This window comes from Apus apus, chromosome 3, assembly GCF_020740795.1.
Source record: "Apus apus isolate bApuApu2 chromosome 3, bApuApu2.pri.cur, whole genome shotgun sequence".
NCBI lineage: Eukaryota > Metazoa > Chordata > Aves > Apodiformes > Apodidae > Apus > Apus apus.
In genome coordinates, this window is record NC_067284.1 from 93,230,790 (window position 1) to 93,248,995 (window position 18,206).

Genomic DNA, 18,206 nt, shown 5'->3' on the forward strand with positions numbered 1-18,206 from the left:
CCCAACTCTGTGAGCCTACAGGTCAGGAAGGTCAGAGTATGGGAATGCTTAGCCCAGGTTTTGGAAGGCTGACATGTTTTAAGGCAGGCATGGTAATGCTCCACTAGTGTAAACTGAAGGGGTTGCTGATTATATGCAGTAAACTTCTCACAGCTGACACTGTTTCACAAACTTGCCACTGCAGGGCAATATGGGTCTTCTATTGGAGGCACAGATGTCCTCCACTAACAGAAGTGCTCTAGATTTTTTACTTCGCTCCTCTGGCTGCCTTACACGCTACACACTGATAGATGTCATGCTGCATCTGTGCTAACAGACAAAACAGGCAAGCCAATTTTGTATTGCTGGAGGCATGGGGCATGGCATGGCTTACATCTATATACACCATCCACAGGCAGAATGATGTTTTCCCTTCTGCCTACTAGAAACAGCCTGTTCGGCATCACCATCCCAAATCTGTCTGGGCATTGTGAGGACTATGCTAACAGGAATTGGGCAAAGCAGTACTAGGGAGGGCAGTAAAGACTAAGCAGAGTGGATATGGGGATAGTGCTTGAGCCCATACACCGTCCTTTTTAGTTTCTCAGTGAGGATGTCACCCCGGCAAGCTGTCACACTGCCTCCGTTCATGTGCACTCAGATCCAATAGCAGAGCTGTACACATGCTCACCCCCTGCTCTGTCCTGGTGAAATAGAAAATAACCCTTCTGCAAAATATCTTAGAGAGATCACACAAACACACTTATGTGTGTGCCGGTGACAAGAGTCACATGAACTTATGTTGGTGGGATGGGCTGCTCATTTTCCCTAAGACTGTTGTGACCATACACAGGAGGGATTCTGTCAGGATATTCAAGGGCAGCTCAGATGTCAATAACAGCAGTCTCTGGACATCATGCCATATCTGAAGCTACTCAGTGGCCACTCCCAGTGTAGGGCAATACTTTGCTTACTGGCAGGACAAGAGAATACTCAAGTAACACTGAAGGTTTTCCAAGAGGAAGAGTATGAATCTGCCTCAAAAGCAGAGATACAACCTTCTTCCAGCATAACAGGCATACAAACACAATACTTGCATCGGGCTTTCTTCTCACTCTCCCCAGCATGAAATGACACTAGGTAGAATCAGGAAAGGGAGCAAAGCAGATTTCCAGGATGCTTTATGGTCTTTTTTTTTTTTTTTTCCCCATTTAATTTGGTTTTGGCTGGCGCAAGTTTTAGCTATTAACAAACACATCAAATATGTGTACTGCAGGTGGGTGCAAGGTTTAAAAGCTGCTACTGCAGTAAGATGCTAGAGCATTAATGGGGGGAATAGCCCATTCTCTCCTTCTGATGTAAATCAGACCTGAATAGAGATAGGTAAACAGTTTATTGTAAACAGCCAAAGGTCTGGTCTTTTCTTAGCTGTGAAAAATGTTTACTGCGAAGTAGCAGCCCCATTTGTAATTCATGATAGTTCCTAGGTATGCCAATTGGTGAACTCAACAAGGTTTGTGATTAATAGCTCTTTAAAATACCATGTTACTTATCACGTCTGTTTTCCTCCAAGGTTCATAGTTTAGTTTTGTGCTTCATAAAACTCAAAGAGGTCACCAAGTGCTCCTCAGGGAGAAATTAACTCAGTGACAGCAGCTGGCTCAGGGATTCCCTTCAGAAGCACTAAACAAGCTACAAAGTTGTTACAGTTCAGCTTAGAAAGAGGGGTAAGAAAACCTGTCTGCAGAAATCTTTGCCCAGATGTTTTTTGTCCAAATCCACACTTTTGATGTTCAGCTGCACTGAGCCTCTTCCAGTTCTCCATCATTGCTTACATTATTTTAACACAAGATAATTGTTTACAGGGTAGGGAAATGGGGAACAAGAAGAAAGGAGCTTATGCAACCATGGCTATGAAAACACAGCATAAATCATCCCCCATCAGTAAAAGAGGCTGAGTATGTTATGATTGCTGAAGCACACATTTACACATTAGCATTGTCTAATTCACATGTAATAGCTGTGAAGTGTTTGTAACAGGGGCTATGGTTTACAGCAGACTCTGCATGCCACCTGTGTGCAGAGCAGAAGGCAGCGGGCAGGTGGACACATGAGGGCTGGTGATGGGTCTTGGGACCATTCTCACCTCCTCGAGTGCAGGCCAGCCATGTGTGAACCCCTGCAAGTTCAGTCTGGGCACCTCTGACTCAGAAATCAACTCGTACTGCAGTGGCTGCTTTGCCTCCTGTTTGGGGCACAACACTGTTCTTTAGCTACTAGGTGCCTAAAATAAATCTGCCCTGTTGTGTAATCTCTGCATTGTCTTCTTCTACACTTCCGAAGAGGAATGCAAGTGGTCATATCTCTCCGGTGAATTTAAATTATAAAGTTCTTCAGTAGTATAAATATGAGGGAGAGGATAATATTGCCTGCATTGCCTCTGAAACTACTGGACAAAGGAATTATCACCTACCCCATACCGTGCACTGACAGACTCTCAGTGACAGACTGAAAGGGCCATAATCTAAGACATCAGCTCTTGTATCTCAAGTGCGTCATATACAAAGAAAATAACAACAGAGGTCAAAACAAGAGAGCCAAAGTTGGGTTAGAAATGGCATTTGAGAAACAAAGATTGCAATGCATGGCTTGACAATTGACAAAGTTAATTAATTATTTGTGACTTCTGAACTAACACTTCAGCTGTTATTGAAGCATGCAGTGAAAGGCAAAGCCCTGGAAAGCAGCTAAGTATTTTAATGAGTGGCAACATACAAAGATGCCAACCCTGGATGACATTTTAGAGCAGATTGGAGAATTTGACTTCTTTCAGAAACAAACCCTCTTTGTGCTATGCCTGCTTTCTGCTGCCTTCACCCCAGTGTACGTGGGTATCTTCTTCTTTGGGTTCATCCCCGAGCATCGCTGCTTCAGCCCCGGGGTGGCTGAGCTGAGCCAGCGCTGTGGCTGGAGCCTGGAGGAGCAGCTGAATCTCACGGTTCCTGAGTGGGGCGGCCACGGGGCCAGTTTCAGCAGCCGCTGCAGGAGGTACGAGGTGGACTGGAACACGACGGGCGTCAGCTGCACCGACCCCCTCGGCAGCCTCGTGGGCAACCGGAGCACCGTCCCTCTGGGTCCCTGCCGGGATGGCTGGGTCTACGACTCACCGGGAACCTCTCTTGTGACTGAGGTAAGACTCAGTTTGTCCAGGAAAATCAGTCTTGCATGCACACCTTGAAGTTAGACGATGCTGTACTGGTGAAGTTTGCTTTTTTGTGAGCTTAACTGCTGATAAATAGTGAATATCAGGACTAGCTAGGGACTTAGAGCAAAGATTTATATAGGTAAATAATGGGAAATTATTGCTTTTCCTGGGAGGGTAATACTGCTGGCTTATCATCAATCAGACAATGGCTATTCTCATAATTCAATACTTCAGTCACCAAACTGAGTGTAGCACACTGTAGCCCAAACTGAGGAATTGCACATTTGGGTGATAATCCAAGCAGATACTCTCTCTATTGTGCAATCATTTTCCAGGGTGTAACTTTTCCACAAATTTTGGGAAAATCCAGACAAATGTATTGCAGATGTCAGTTTAAGAGATATGGGGAATTCTTCCCTGGAGCCTGTTTTCTAGTTGTGTGTCATGTTTCCTTCCTCCTTGAACAGCCATGGTTTGTGTTGAATGTTTCCGTGCTTCTAACTGTGGTTGCCCTTGCAGTTTAACCTGGTGTGTGAGGACTCCTGGAAGCTGGACCTCTTCCAGTCATGTGTGAATGCTGGGTTTTTTATTGGCTCCATGAGCATTGGCTACATAGCAGATAGGTATGTTGTCTGTAGACAGGTGAGAGATGAACTCTTTCCTCTGTCTCCCTGCTTTATGTGTATCACTGAATAACATTCATGATTCAAAGAGGAAATGAATGCAATTAAAACTTGATTCAAAAGTCACATGTGTAATTTACAAAAGGGTGGATGGTGGTTCCTAAGTCCCTTCTTTCAAAGGTTGTTGTGACCCAGGAATCCATGGAAATGCCATGGCGTTGCTCCACTTTTGCAGCTTCCCAGTGGCTCCATGGGGAATTTGCACATTCACAAGTGAAGAGATGACTTTGTTTCCTTTCACAGTGGCAAACTGCACTGCAAGCTCAAAGTTTGAGATGAAATTGTATCTCATGCACCAAAAACTATTTGCCATCTGACCTGCTCTGGCAGGGGGTGTTGGACTCTGTGGTCTTTGGAGATCCTTTCCAACCCCTAACATGCTGTGATTCTGTGATCTTTTTTCATAAATTTGTTTCACATTAATTTTAACAGTATCCAGATGGCCATAAATCAGATTCAAAATAGGAGAAATTTTCTCATCTAGAAATAATAACAGAAATAGAAGTTGCTCCTTCCTAAATTTTATTTGGTCTCCCTTTTTCTCATCTGTCTCTGAAAAGGAAACATAGTTGTAGCTGAACCTAGACCTTATTATCCCTCATCTCCTCCTTTTCATCACAAATGTCATTGTGTCATGTATCTGCCCAATAGTTTTTGAGCTTGTTCTTTTTTTTAGGTTAGACTCTGAACATATTTAATGCTTTGTAGGTGATCTTCCTGTCCATATTTACCATTTTTTTCAGCAAAATAGCAAGATAGGCTACAAATGGAATTTGAAGAGGTGAAGGTAACATGGGGTCAACCATCCCTCTGTAGAGTCAATCTGTTTTGAGGAAAAGGGGTTTTTTCTTTGTATTCTCAGAACACAGAAGAGCACAGTGAGTTATGGCCTTTTTCTTCCATGTTGATCAGGCCCCAAAACCATCTCTGTTGGACAGGTATTACCACCGTTCCCTTCTTTTCTCTTTCCCCCTTCTCCATGGGGGAAGGTCTATGGGAAGGTGCACAGCCATCCCCCATAGTACTTCTGAAGTGTCATAACACAAGGATGGGACCGTTTGTCTCACTGGTCTCTGCTCCCATGTTCACTGGAGGCAAACAAATCGTCATTTATGTTGTGCACAGCACCTTTGTGGGGAAAGTGGCAACCACAGTCCTGCCTAATCCCAACCTGTCCCTCCACATGAACAAACCTGCTTGTTCAGAAGCTCACCTATATATGTATTGAAGAAACTGCTTTCCAGTCCTCAGTAAACCATTACCTTACCACCAGTGAAACAGATAATGGATTTTTAAGCTTTCTGCTTAAATAGTTTGGCTTATTTTTGTCAGAAGATAGTGATTTATCAAAGTAGCTCTCTGTAGCCACATCTTGTGTGTGGCTACACCTTTGGCAAAATGCTCTCTCAGGTGAAAGCCATCAAATGGCTACAGCAGTACCACGAAGATCCTACATCCAGTCTTCAGCCCTGGGCTAGAGTTCCCCGTTTGATTTGAAAGACTGTCATGGTTTGGGCCAAACACCACAACAAATGACAGCCACATGGCTGCTTACTCAACTCCCACCCCTCCACACACACACTGTGGGATGAGGAGGACAAAGCTCATGGGTCAAGACAAAGGACAAGGAGAGTTCTTCACCAGTTAAGGTCCCAGGCAAAACAGACTCAACTTGGGGAAAAATACTAATTTAATTTCACACTAATCAAAGCCACACAGGACACAGACAACACAAAGAGCTGGGCTTGCATATGTTACCCCACCCCTCCCTTCTTCCCAGGCCCAAATCCCTTTGTTCCCGGTTTCTCTCCCTCCCCCCAGCAGCACAAGGGGACAGGAGATGGAGTTTAGAGTCAGTTCACAGGCTGGTGGTTCTTGCTGCTCCATCCTCCTCAGGAAGAAGGATTCCTTACAGTCCTTCCCTGTTTCCCCGAGGGATCCCTCCCATGGGAGAGAGACCTCCATGAACCTCTCCTTCATGAGTCCTTCCCACGAGGTCCGGAGCTGCTCCAGCCTGGGCTTCCCACAGAGTCACAGGCTGTTTTGGGAACTAACTCCCCTGGACCGGGGTCTTCCAGAGCTGCACAATCAGAGTCCACTGGCAGCAAATCCTCTGGCCACAAAATCCAAGTCCAGTGGCCAAGTTCAGCCCTCCTGGTGCCTTCAGGGAAAGTTCCACCACATTCCTCCATGAGTGCAGGGGAACAGCTGCCACCTCACCATGGGTTGCAGGGAAACTTCTGCTTGGGCACCTTCCCCTTCTTCCTCACCAACCATCAGCACCATTCTGCTTCCCCAGCACTGCTCTCCACCTCTACACCTTCTCTGCTCAGGTGGTTCTTTCATATGCTAATTGCAGAAGTGCATCCATTGTCCCTCTAATGGCTCCTTGGCTGGGCTTGGAGCAGAAGGAGCTTCTCAGCTTCTTACTGGAGCCACTCCTGGGGCCCTTCCCTCGTTACCAAAAAAACCCACCAAACCAGAACAAGGACAAAGGTTGACACCTACCAATTTTTGCTTTTCTTCATAGGCATTTTGAAAGTCCTGGTTTATTTTTTTGCACCAGAAACCGCCCCCCTCCCCCCCCCCCCGCCCCCCATCCTCTCTTTCCCTTAAATCCAAATTCTTGGGTTTTGGCCTCTCTTCTAGTGAACTTGGAAGTATTCCACCCTTTTTAGCAGAACTGACACTCAGATGATGATGCACAGCTTATGGGAGCAAAGGAGAGGATATGTAGCAGCCACTCATCTGGACATGACAGGACATGGAACAGCAGTGAGCAGATTCTGTAACCACCACAGGCACCACTCTTCAGGTCACTTTTTCAGCACCAAGGTGGATTAAGCAATCATGTTCACTAGCAGAGGCATTTCTTGGCAACCTGTGGCTGTGAGAACCAATAGAAACCGAAGCTCCAAAACCCACAGACACTTATAGCTGAAGTTCTCTCTCTCTGTGTTAAAATACTTAAGGATCTTTTTACCAAGGCTAATTATAAAGCAGAAGTATAAAAAGACATGAGGGAGTAGGATATCATTGCTGCTAAGATAGATAAACCACATGCATGTCATAGCCTTGAGGGGTTTTCTACTTCTCTACTCACTGCCATCCTACCCTAGTTCACCGCTGTCCCTGCACTGCAGGCACCCAAAACCAATACAAAATAACATACCCAGAAAGTGTTGTGCTTAGGGGTCAAAACCAAACAAATGAACAACAAAACACAACCCCAGAAGCCTCAAATTTAGTATAGTGACTGGGGAAAAGGCCCATGAATTCTGTGTTTCCTGGATTTCTCTTCTCCTCAGACAGCCTGAGCTCCAGTGGTGTGCTAGTTTTCTTGTGCATGAGATTGCTGCAACCTGCTGTACTCAGGACAAGTCCTGCAAATGTTTCATGTGCTTCAGGGAAGGCTTCATAAGCTCTTTCCAGGTGTGCTTCTCTATGAGGGATTAGACCTACACATTTACTTGATTGGTCTCTGGGCATACGTCCAGGCACTGACTTGGATGATCTTGGAAATGACCCTTCTGAGTCCCTAGAGGGCTTCCAAGGTCAGTGCTAACATGCAGCATTGCACCTCTGTCATCCAGAACTGGAGCACTGGGAAAGGGCCTTTGCAGGAGAGGGCTCGTCTAGTGGTCTCATAAGGCTCTCTTGAGCTGGGCTCTAAGCCAAGTCAAAAAAGTCTGTAATATCAAGCTCATGACAAGATGAAAGTTTTAGTGGTGGGATCTGCTGATACTGTTGTGGAGAAGAGAGGATATTTGTTTTTTTTCTGGCATTTATTATGCTATTTTTGTTAGTGGACATTGACTAATTTGATGTTTTTTATAAATCATACTTCTAACTGAGTATATATCTCTGACAACTAGAAAACAAATGCCTTTCCAGTGTTCCAGTAAGCTTGTCTCTTTTGGAAAGTTTGTTTCTCTCAGTGAGTCAATGGTAATACAGGGAATCACAAATAACAGGCATGCGCAAAACCCTCTTGAAGAAGAGCTCAATAGTTAGCAAAGGTTGATGAGAAAACAGGTAAAGGTCACAGCTATCAAGCATGATCCCCATTAAAAAGCTATTGCAGCTCTGAAAGATAGAATGAAGAGCTGTTTCAGAGCATTTCTTGAACTCATTAGCTGAGTCATTAACCAGAAGTCAATGATGACTGGAAAATACAGGACAGGGGAGTCCCTCGAGCTTCCATCGAGATGAAATATGCTGCAAAAGGACGAACAGATGCAGACTCCTACCCAAAATTAACAGAGTAGAGGGGAACAGGAACCATCTCCATCTGCTTCAAACTCTTTCAGTTGCCACTCTACCCTGCCATCAGCTGAGCCTCTTTCTTCTTTCCTTCCACAGGTTTGGCCGCAAACACTGCCTCCTGGTCACAGTCCTGGTCACTGCTGTCTCAGGGGTTCTCATGGCCTTTGCACCGAGCTACAGCTGGACAGTCACCTTCCGCCTGGTGCAGGGACTGGTCAGCAAGGGGGCCTGGCTGACAGGCTATGTCCTCAGTTACGGCTGCTTGCAATTACACTCTCTGGGTGGGAACCCCCTGGTTTAGCAGCAGGGCTGACCCTTGCTGGTGTGCCCAGGTGGAGCCATGTGTAACACGGGTAGACGGTGACACTCTGCTGGTCACTGCCAAGCTGCACATCTATGCTTAAATGCGGGGGTTTGTCAGCCAGGTTTGCACCAGCTTGTAGACATAAATGGAATAATTAGAACGCATCTCTAAAAACTAGGGAGTATTCATACCTGGAGAGGCACATGCCAAAATGAAGGACACAGTCTAAAGACAAGACCAAATAGAAAATGCTGCAAAGGTGTATGACATTTTACCAGGAAAGGCAGCAAGTGCTGCTGTGAGAGATAATACTTGTGTTTCACAGCCTTGGTGCCAAAACAATTGTTGGTGTGCTATTTCACATGCTTGGTGGGAAGGGAGACTCTGGTCCCAAGCCATATGGAAGGAGTGAGGTGGAGGAAAGCAAGTGCCAGCTGTCTGTTTTTATTTTCCCATTTAGTTCTTAGCTAGAAAGAGAAGGAGGAAGAGAGCAATGTTTGCTCCTTATTAATGTGTTAGGGCCTGACACCCTTGAAGGCAGGGATGAAGTCCCCAGCTGACTGGCAGAGGAGGAAGGGTCAGGACTTGTCCTGTGATTTGCTCCAGGAACCCAAACCTGCTGTCTCCATGGTTTTAGCCGGCAGGAGTTACATTCTCCTGGATCTCCAAACCAATTTATTTTTGCTCATATGACCTACCTTTGCAGTTGCAGAATTTGTTGGCTCAAACTACCGGAGGGCAGTGGGCATCACTTACCAGCTTGCATTCAGCGTGGGACTCCTTGTCCTCACTGCCCTGGCGTACGCGCTTCCGCACTGGAGGTGGCTCCAGCTCACAGTCACACTGCCCAATTTCTTCTTCCTGCTCTACTACTGGTAAGTGCCAGCTCTTACAGCTCCCAGCAACACTGAGCCAAAACCAGGGGACTCTAACTGGGAGTTGAGGCTTGTCTGTAGGGATCGGCTGTAGCTCTACACACAGGATTTCTAAGATGACATTGGATCAGATCTGGCAGTTTTCTGTTGTTCTGTTCCCCCTGCCCAGGGGTTGAGTCCAAATCACATAAGAGGAAGGGACTACCTGCAACATGTAACTCTTCTGTTTGGAGTCCCCATCACTCATCACAAGCTAGTAAGTCTTTCTTTCCTGAACAGTACTTGAGCTACTGTGAGAAGTGATGTTGATTAAAATTGCTTTTTATATATAAAAAAAATTCAATTAACAGACTTTCATTGACTACTTAGGGGGAAAAAAAAAAAAAAAAAAAAAAAAAAGTGAAAATACTCCTCAAAAAAAATCCATAGCCAGATCAGGGAACAGATCTGGGAGATGGTTTTTGTTTGGGATTTTTTTTTTAAGTTTATTCTTAGTATGAAGCTGAAGAATCAGGTTTACAGCTGTTCTTTTTTATATTCACAGACTATTAGCCATTTCTAAAACACGTCAACAGAAATTACCTCAGGCTAATGTTTCCAAACTATAATAAACTGGTTTTAGCCTTAAAAAAAAACACATTAAAAATTGGACTATGTTGTCATTCAAGTGCAGTCACTGACAGATACAACTACCACTGTGTTCAATACCACTCTTGGATATTTAATACACCATAGGATCCTTGCCTGAGAAACTCAGTACCATTTTCAATTTCTGTGCACCAGTAATGTACATTTCCCTCCCCTGTAGCTGCCACACTTACATATGTTGCAGGTGTCTGCCTGAGTCTCCCAGATGGCTCATAGCTCAAAAGCAAAATGACAAAGCTATGGAAGTTATTAAGCAGATCGCCAAGGGAAATAAGAAGAAGCTGCCTGTCTCTTTCCAGGTGACTGCGCTGCATTTGCTACATATATATGCAAATCTTGAGGCAAATAATGTTATGAGCTTAGGATTGGTTTTGGGTTTAGAGTAGGAAGCAGCTTGGCAACTAAAAGCGCTGCAGTTCCCTACAGCAAAGTCATGTGAGTTTTCTTCTTTGACTGCCTAGGACCGTCACAGAACATGTTTGGGAAAAGACGCTTGCAAAATCCGCAGACAAGAAAAAAATATTCTTTTAAGGAGTGTCAATCAACAATAAACTAGCTAAACCTCGTTACTCTAAAATTCCAAAACTTCCTTATTAGTTATTTTTTAAATGCTGCTTCATGCCATTTAACAGCCTCATACACAATATCTGTGTGGCTATGCAGATATGAAGACTGTATACATTTTTAAATTTCCTTTCCCCAAAACACTCTGGAGAAGTTATTTTGCCCTCAGTTGCTTAACTGGCAAAGGAAAACCCTAATTCTCCCATTAATTCTGAAGAAAATATTTGTTGCAGTGCTTACCACACTCTCCCCAGCCCACTGTAATCTCTTGTCCTGTTGCTTATGCTCCTAGAATCTCAGCTCTGAAGATGAAGATGGAGAAAAGCTGAAACCTTCATTTCTAGACCTGCTCAGAACACCTCAGATCAGAAAACACACATTCATTTTGATGTACAGTTGGTAAGGGAAGGCTTTTGCAGCCCAAATGGAGGAGTGTGATTTGATGCCCTAAATAGTCATCATTGATTTAAGCCTGTTTTGCTCCTGACCAGCTGCAAGTCTCAGTTCTTTGCATAAACCCTCTATGAAAGATTTTGGCTTCATCTACACCCTCTTCTCTGACCAGGTTCACAAGCTCTGTCCTCTACCAGGGGCTCATCATGTACATGGGAGTAGCTGCTGGGAACATGTATCTGGATTTCCTCTATTCTGCACTCGTCGAGTTCCCTGCTGCCTTCATCCTCATGCTAACACTGGACCGTGTTGGGCGTCGCTACCCCTGGGCTGTGGCAAATGTGGTGGCAGGTGGTGCTTGTCTCCTTACAGCCTTAGTCCCACAGAGTGAGTCATGAAATGCATTCTCCCCCCATCTCCTGGTTATTGCTTTGGAAAACAGAGATATATATATCTTGCTAACCTGGCCCATGTCAGTATTGTGATCCAATGAAGACCAATACCATAAAAGCTAATGCATGTCCCAGCATCAGCATTTATACCAGCTAGTGAGAGGCTGAGGAAATGAAATTTCAAAAATGGTGTCAAATCAAGTGGCAAGTCTGCAGGACCTAGATCATGAAGCATGTCATATTAAGTCCCCAGTCTTTGTCTGGCTTAAAATTTGGATTTGAATACACAATTCAGGGTTTTGATTCAAAAATCCCCATGTTTTCTGTTTCTAAAAAGGAAAAATGCATGGGCACACACACAGACTCTTAAACACCATCCAGATACAGTAAGTGCTTTCTGTTGTCAATAGTGCTGCTGCTATGAATGTAGGATGTTGAGCAACCACACTGACAGACACTTGGCTTTTGTTTAGCTAAACTTTGGCTCCAAGGCCATAGTCTCAAAGCAGTGTGTCCCTTAAGGGCCACCAAATGAAACACCTTTCCTTTTTCTTCAACCAAACTGAAGCCACAGGCCTAACAGTGCCAAACAGTTGCTTCACAGGAGGACAGGGACAAAACCACAAAATGTTACAGAAAAAATGTCATAGGCAAAATACTAAAAGTGCCCAGGCACTGGAAACTCATGTTCACAAGCACCTGTGGAGTGCAGGGGCTGTGCAAGAAGGGGCTTGGCTGGGGGCCATGGGGAGTAGGAGTCCAGCAGTCCCACCACTGCTGTCTTTACCAGGGCCTGGGGAGCCACAACACCCAGCTGAGCACCTTGAACAGGGCAGGTACGGCTGGTGAAGACAGCTGCCAAGCCAGCTCTGCCCATGGCTTTGTGCCCTGCTTGGGCCCTTGGCCGCAGCATCTGCCATCACAGACCCCAGTCTTTCCCACTGGCCTGCATCAGCACTGCCAGCCCCAAGCTGAGCCACCTTCAAAGCCTGTAGCCCACAAAATGGTTGTTTTCCACCCAGGCCGGCTCTGGGGGTGTAGGGGAGCAGGCAGTGCCCTGGCAGGAGGCAGGGGTTGGCCCTGGACTCCCACAGCTACAATTGCTGAGAACAACATGTGGCTGCTGCTGGTGACTCAGCTCTGGAGAGGCTCTGTCAGCCAGGCTCATCTGTCAGTAAAATACTGCCCTGGACTTGAGACATCCCTGGATTGCTAAATGAGGGAGAAACTCGGTGTTTCGGGTGTGCTAACAGCTGAAACATGTGAATCCATGCCCCAAGGTCAGTCTGGGATCTAGAAGCCCACGTGGCACACATGGGTGTCACAGACTGACCCTATGCACAGGGCTGGGGTAATCACTTGCAGCAGTCATCTGTAGCCCCAGGTGTGAAAGCAATCGTAGGACACACACTGAGAGACAGGCAGGCAACACAAACTTGTCCCAGCCTAAAAGCCATCAGGAGCCTCTGTGCAAAACTACAGAGTATCTTGCTGATAAGGAGATTTCAACTACCAAACAATGCGGCTGCCCTCTGCTTAGTTTTGTTGCAAGTAAGAAATGGTGTCTTGCATCAGCTTTTGGTAAATGCACTGAATAACTTTGTATCATTGATTACTGCTCTCTGTGACAGCAACTTAGCAAAGCCTTAGTTATTTGCTTGAACCATAAAACAATGGCATTATACATTCTTTATGGAGTGAAACAGAACATCATTTTGTGTGTTTCATGACAGTAAACTTAACAGTTTACTTAAATTAAATATTTGAAGCTGTTTTATGCAGAGAGCTGAAAAAAAATGTATTTGTATTGAAACTTTAATGTCTTTCCAGCTCTTAATTGGCTTAAAATGACTGCAGCTTGCTTGGGCAGGATGGGCATTACCATGTGCTATGAAATAATTTGTGTGGTAAATCCTGAGCTGTATCCAACATTTCTCAGGTAAGTGTGCAAAAGCCATGGGTGTTTCTCAGGGAGAGACTGCAAGAAGCTGACTCAAAGCTGTGGGTGGTGCTGAGGAGCCTGACACTCATGCTCTGCCTTAGAATAGGAGTTTGCATGAATAGACCACCTTGCAAAGGTGAAGAGTGGTGCGACAGAAACCCACTGCCTTCCCTGGTCAAAGCCCCCCTTCCTCGCTTCTGAGTCCAGCACTGAGGCAGCAGGTTTCTGAGAGCATGTGTAAGAGACTAATTGATTTAGACTTGGTGGTGTTACGTTTACAGTTGGACTTGATCTCAGAGGCCATTTCCAACCTAAATGATTCTATGAAACCTTCCCAGATGCCCTCCAAGCTCCCCTTCCAATGCAGTTCAGTGAACCAGAAATCAAAATGGTCATTAACAATCCTCCTCCAATACTGAAATGTCTAGCCTTGTCTAACTGTCTCCCTCCTCACCCATTTCGTCTTGAGGTATTTCTCCATGGAAGAATGCTCTGCCTGGGCTCTCTTTTGGTTATATTCACCACAACAGTGGCCAGGCCTTTCTAAGCTTCTTCCTTCCACCCTGGGGCTCATGGCCTATCCCTGCTCCAGTCAGCTGCAAATCCCACTCATCCCAGCAGCAGGGGTGAGCAAACACTGGTGGGTCCTGCCAGGGTGCTGGGCACCCCCCAGCCAGGGTGCTGAGAGGGACAAGGCTCCACGAGGCAGAGCTGGGGTGTGTGTTTGTGTGCACACACGCATATGTCTGTGTGCATACATGTGCTGTGTGCATACATGTGTCTGTGTGCATACTTGTGTCTATATGCACGTGCTTTGCAGGAACCTAGGAGTCCTCGTCTGCTCATCCATGTGCGACCTGGGTGGGATCATGACCCCCTTCCTTGTGTACAGACTGGCGGAGATCTGGCACGAACTGCCCCTAGTCATCTTTGGTAAGAGAGCTGCCAGATGGGTTAGTTGGCCACAGCCTCGATTAATTACTTTGGTGACCTCTTTTCCACCTTAAAAAAAAAGGTGGAGAAACGTATAAAACCTTTCTCCTTTGCTCTGTGTGCCAGATGACCTCTGGATCAATGGCCTAGGATGGCTTTCCTGACCTCAGATGCACCTCAGAAACATCAGCAATTACTCTGAAAAATGAGAATCATGTAGATAAAAAGACAAACATGATTATAACTTTGAGGAGTCCTTATTCAATCATCAGGGCAGCTGTGTCTCAATAAGAATCGATTAGCTACTTGGAATTACACTCAAGCATGACCCTTGCATTACCTTTGTGATCCTTGTTCTGTGTTTGCAGCTGTGATTGGTTTAATTGATGGTGGCTTGGTTTTGCTCCTGCCTGAGATGAAGGGAAAGACTCTACCCGAGACCATTGAAGATGCTGAAAATCTGCATAGGTATGTCATTAGGCATCCTCCCACAGAGCAGAGCAAGTCTCCTTCACATCTGCAAAATCTGCTAAGAAAAAACAACAAACAAAACCAAAAGACATTGCACATGTCTGAGGATCTGTAGGGTTTTGTTGTAGATGTATAAACCCAGTGGATGGCTGGTGGGTCACTCATGCCTGGTAGCAGGCTCTAGGATCTCTTACGTGATCTGACTAGAATCCACTAACACCTTACATGGCAGCAAGACAAAAAGAGAAAGCATGGAAGGCAGTTTCAGGGGCCATCTGAAAAACACCAACCTGGGCTTTCATTGCTCCTTAGGCAGCACATAGAGCTGCTCTGCCTTGAGAGGTGTCTCTGTCAGCACAGGGTAAAGCATCCTTCCTGCCACAGCAGGCCTCTGCTAGCAGCCAAAGGTGGCTTTCAAGCAGGAGAGCACCTTGGCATGGCAGCAGGAGCATTCAGCAGCTTGTTCAGGCATACATCCTGCCCAAGGCAGGTGAGGCACAGAGGCGAAGACATGGCTCTTAGGGGAAAGGCAAGCATGATGACATGGAAGCCCTACTTGAGCTGGCTGTCATACCTGTTTGAAATGCAAAATGTTTAGTGACCACATTTTGTATACTAAGATTTCTTTCAGTCAGTCACAGAATCACAGAATTGTCAAGAGTTGGAAGAAACCTCTAGAGATCATCTAGTCCAACTCCCCTGCTAAAGCAGGATTGCCTAGAGCACATTGCTCAGGACTGCATCCAGGTGGGTCTTGAATATCTCCAGAGAGGGGGACTCTACAGTCTTCCAGGGCAGCCTGTTCCACTGCTCTGTCACCCTCACCATAAAGCTGGAGAACACAACTCTTGTTCATACCATCCTCACAAAAACTTAGCTGTCCCATCTAAGCATCTGAGGCTGTTAGCTGCATCCCACATGTGCCTGGGGGTGCTCACCACCCCAATATCACCTCCTTCATGCAGCTGTGCCAACAACGGGGACTGCTGATGTCCCCAGAGATGCTCACACATGACTAGGACAATGATAGCTGAGGTATGATTTTAAATTGAGGGAACAAAGCAAGAAATATCCTGTGGTTTCAGTGCTTCCTCCTTCTGGCATGACTTTCACCTGCTGGAGCATCTCTCAGGGTGAGGGCAGAGCTCCACAAACACTGATGGAGCTGCTCAGATTTACTGAAGCTGATGCAGAGCCAAAAGACACTTGGCCTGCTAAAAAATTTGGCGCAAGAAGAAAAGGACTCAGCCTGGCCAGAAAGGGATGGCAAAGCAGCAGAGGGTAGAGCATGGAGAGGTTGCCTTTAGGCAAAGTTAGGAATTCCATACTTGCAACCACAAACCCAGATGTTACTTTAGAAACCGCCTAGACTAGCAGTTTTTACAGTAGGAAATGCCAGAGTTGAAGTTACTAGTGCTACTCTTGTGAAAGAATTTCCAGATGGCCAGGCAGCTACAAGAAAGCCATAGAAAGTCTCCAGTTTACTCCTTATTCTGCTGCTCTTCCAAATAACCTCATTTCATTTGAAAAATTGACAGTGATGAGACATCAGTTAAAACTAGTTTCCAATGAATGTAGGTGTATGGATTATGTGGTGAATCATGCTGCTAGCTACCAGGACCATCATCTGCCTTTTCCCCTTTCCTTCTGCAGGCAAGAGAGAAGCAAAGAAAAAAATATTTATCTCCATGTTCTGAGTTCTGAAGCTGCCTGCAAGTAAGAATCATAGAATTGTTTAAGTTGGAAGAGACCTATAAGATCATCAAGTCCAGCTGTTAACCTAGCACTGTCCACCACTAAACCATGTCCCTAAGCACCAGATGTAAGCCCCTGTTGCTTCCCAGTTAGTCCTTTCTTACTGACAAATAAGTACAAAAAATAAGTACATCTAAGCCCAGGCTGGCTTTGAAGCTTTTGAATCCCAGAATTTTCCTGTATATTACGTAAGCTGGAAAATGAAAAAGAAGACAAAGAAGAAGTGGAGGCAATGAAGCCTCACAATGTGGGGGGCTGTGTGCAGGTACAACATTATTAGGGATCTGTGATGAGGCAGGGGGAGAAAGTGCCATCATGGACATGCACTGGGAGCAGCATGAACAAAACAGGATGCTGTTCATATTAAAACATATTCATGTTTGTGTTTATGCATGTTTGTTTTCCTAATGCCATGAGTTTGGGTGGGTTTTTTTAGTGATCCATCTCCAAAAAAGCTGGAAAGGGCAAGGATGGAGAAAAGGAGCTAAAGATGGTCAAAAAAAAATAAAAAAAAAATAGATGGCTTTATAAGTAGATCTCCCTCAATAACATGCTGGAAAATCGCTGCTCTAGTACTTTTGAATGTTGAAATCTTCCCTTCACAGCCCTTAGGAAGCACTTAAAATGTGATACATATCATATTCATCAACTTGTATATATTCTCTGGATTTGAGTTTGTCTCTTGACCCATCCCAGTTCTGGGAAAAGATCCAATTTCTTCTTATTTTTAAACATTTATAGAATGTAGGATGCCAGGGAGAACAACAGAAGTTTTGTAAAGGTAAAGAGCAAGTCTTTCCAAAACTCAGTTACTGAAGGTTGGTGAGTAACCTGAAACATGAAGGTTTTATGTTCTCTTTAGGCACAGTCCATGCCTACTGTGGCTTCAAGTAGTTGGACATGGGCCTGGGTCTTTTTAAAAGGCCAGTCACACTTTCATTAAGCTGGACACAGCCATGTCCAGGTTCTCCCTGGGTTGCCTGAGCCAGCCAGTGGTTGGGCCCTGAAATGCCCCTTCCCAAGCTCCAAGGACAGCACTGCCACTGAGCTGGTTACAAACCAGCAGTTCCAGGCCCAGACAAGCTTCAGCTGCAATTAATGGGAAGGGAAGCTGGCAAACCATTGCTTTATCTAAGGCAGGATGTTAGACAGCTTGTCTCATACTCTGGAGTAGATCCACTCCTACCATGTGCACAGGACACAAAGGCACTCTGCACTTTGAGAGTAACCATGTGCAGCTGAGCCACATTTGACTTGTTTCATTGACTTCCGACTCCAGGCAGAGACATATTAATTAACAAGGTCATCAGCAAGGGAATGGATGAAGCACATTTGCCCTTGAGCTAATTAAGGTGCCACCAGAAGCAAATGCTGGTATAACTTGCAAGCGATTGCAAAATGAAGGCTCATCAGAGCCTGCCACATCTTCAGCTCCTGCCGTGGCAGTAGCAGTGCTTGTGGAAAAAAACGTCAGTGTGATGGGTAAGGATCTTGAGAGTCAGCTTTTGTAGTTACTCATTCATTCATCCCAGTATTAGCTTTGCTTGACTTCTTGCCTCCTCCTCCTCCATTATCTTTCTGCACAGAGTTTTCAACAGGCTTCAAATCAATGAACTATAATAAAGACAGCTTTTCCACCAGATTTCTTTTGTTGCAGAGCGGAAACATCTCTGCAATCACAACAGGACACCAGCTCCAGGATGCCTAATTACATCACCACTGTTCTGCTTGCCCATCTCAGGACCAAATTGTTTTTCTCTGACTCTGAAGCAAATACTCATTTTGCAACTGCCTGG

General features: G+C 45.3%; 1 protein-coding gene across 1 annotated transcript; it reads left to right on the plus strand.

The window, feature by feature from the left end:
• Positions 1–2,737: 2,737 nt before the first annotated feature.
• On the plus strand, positions 2,738–16,801 carry LOC127383103 (solute carrier family 22 member 2-like). The gene is made up of 11 exons (XM_051615511.1): positions 2,738–3,169; positions 3,704–3,807; positions 8,230–8,384; positions 9,144–9,312; positions 10,145–10,259; positions 10,817–10,923; positions 11,090–11,304; positions 13,140–13,248; positions 14,072–14,184; positions 14,553–14,652; positions 16,309–16,801. The coding sequence occupies exons 1-11, from the start codon at positions 2,759–2,761 to the stop codon at positions 16,373–16,375; spliced, it is 1,665 nt and encodes a 554-aa protein (XP_051471471.1). The 5' UTR covers positions 2,738–2,758; the 3' UTR covers positions 16,376–16,801.
• The last annotated feature ends 1,405 nt before the right edge of the window (positions 16,802–18,206 follow it).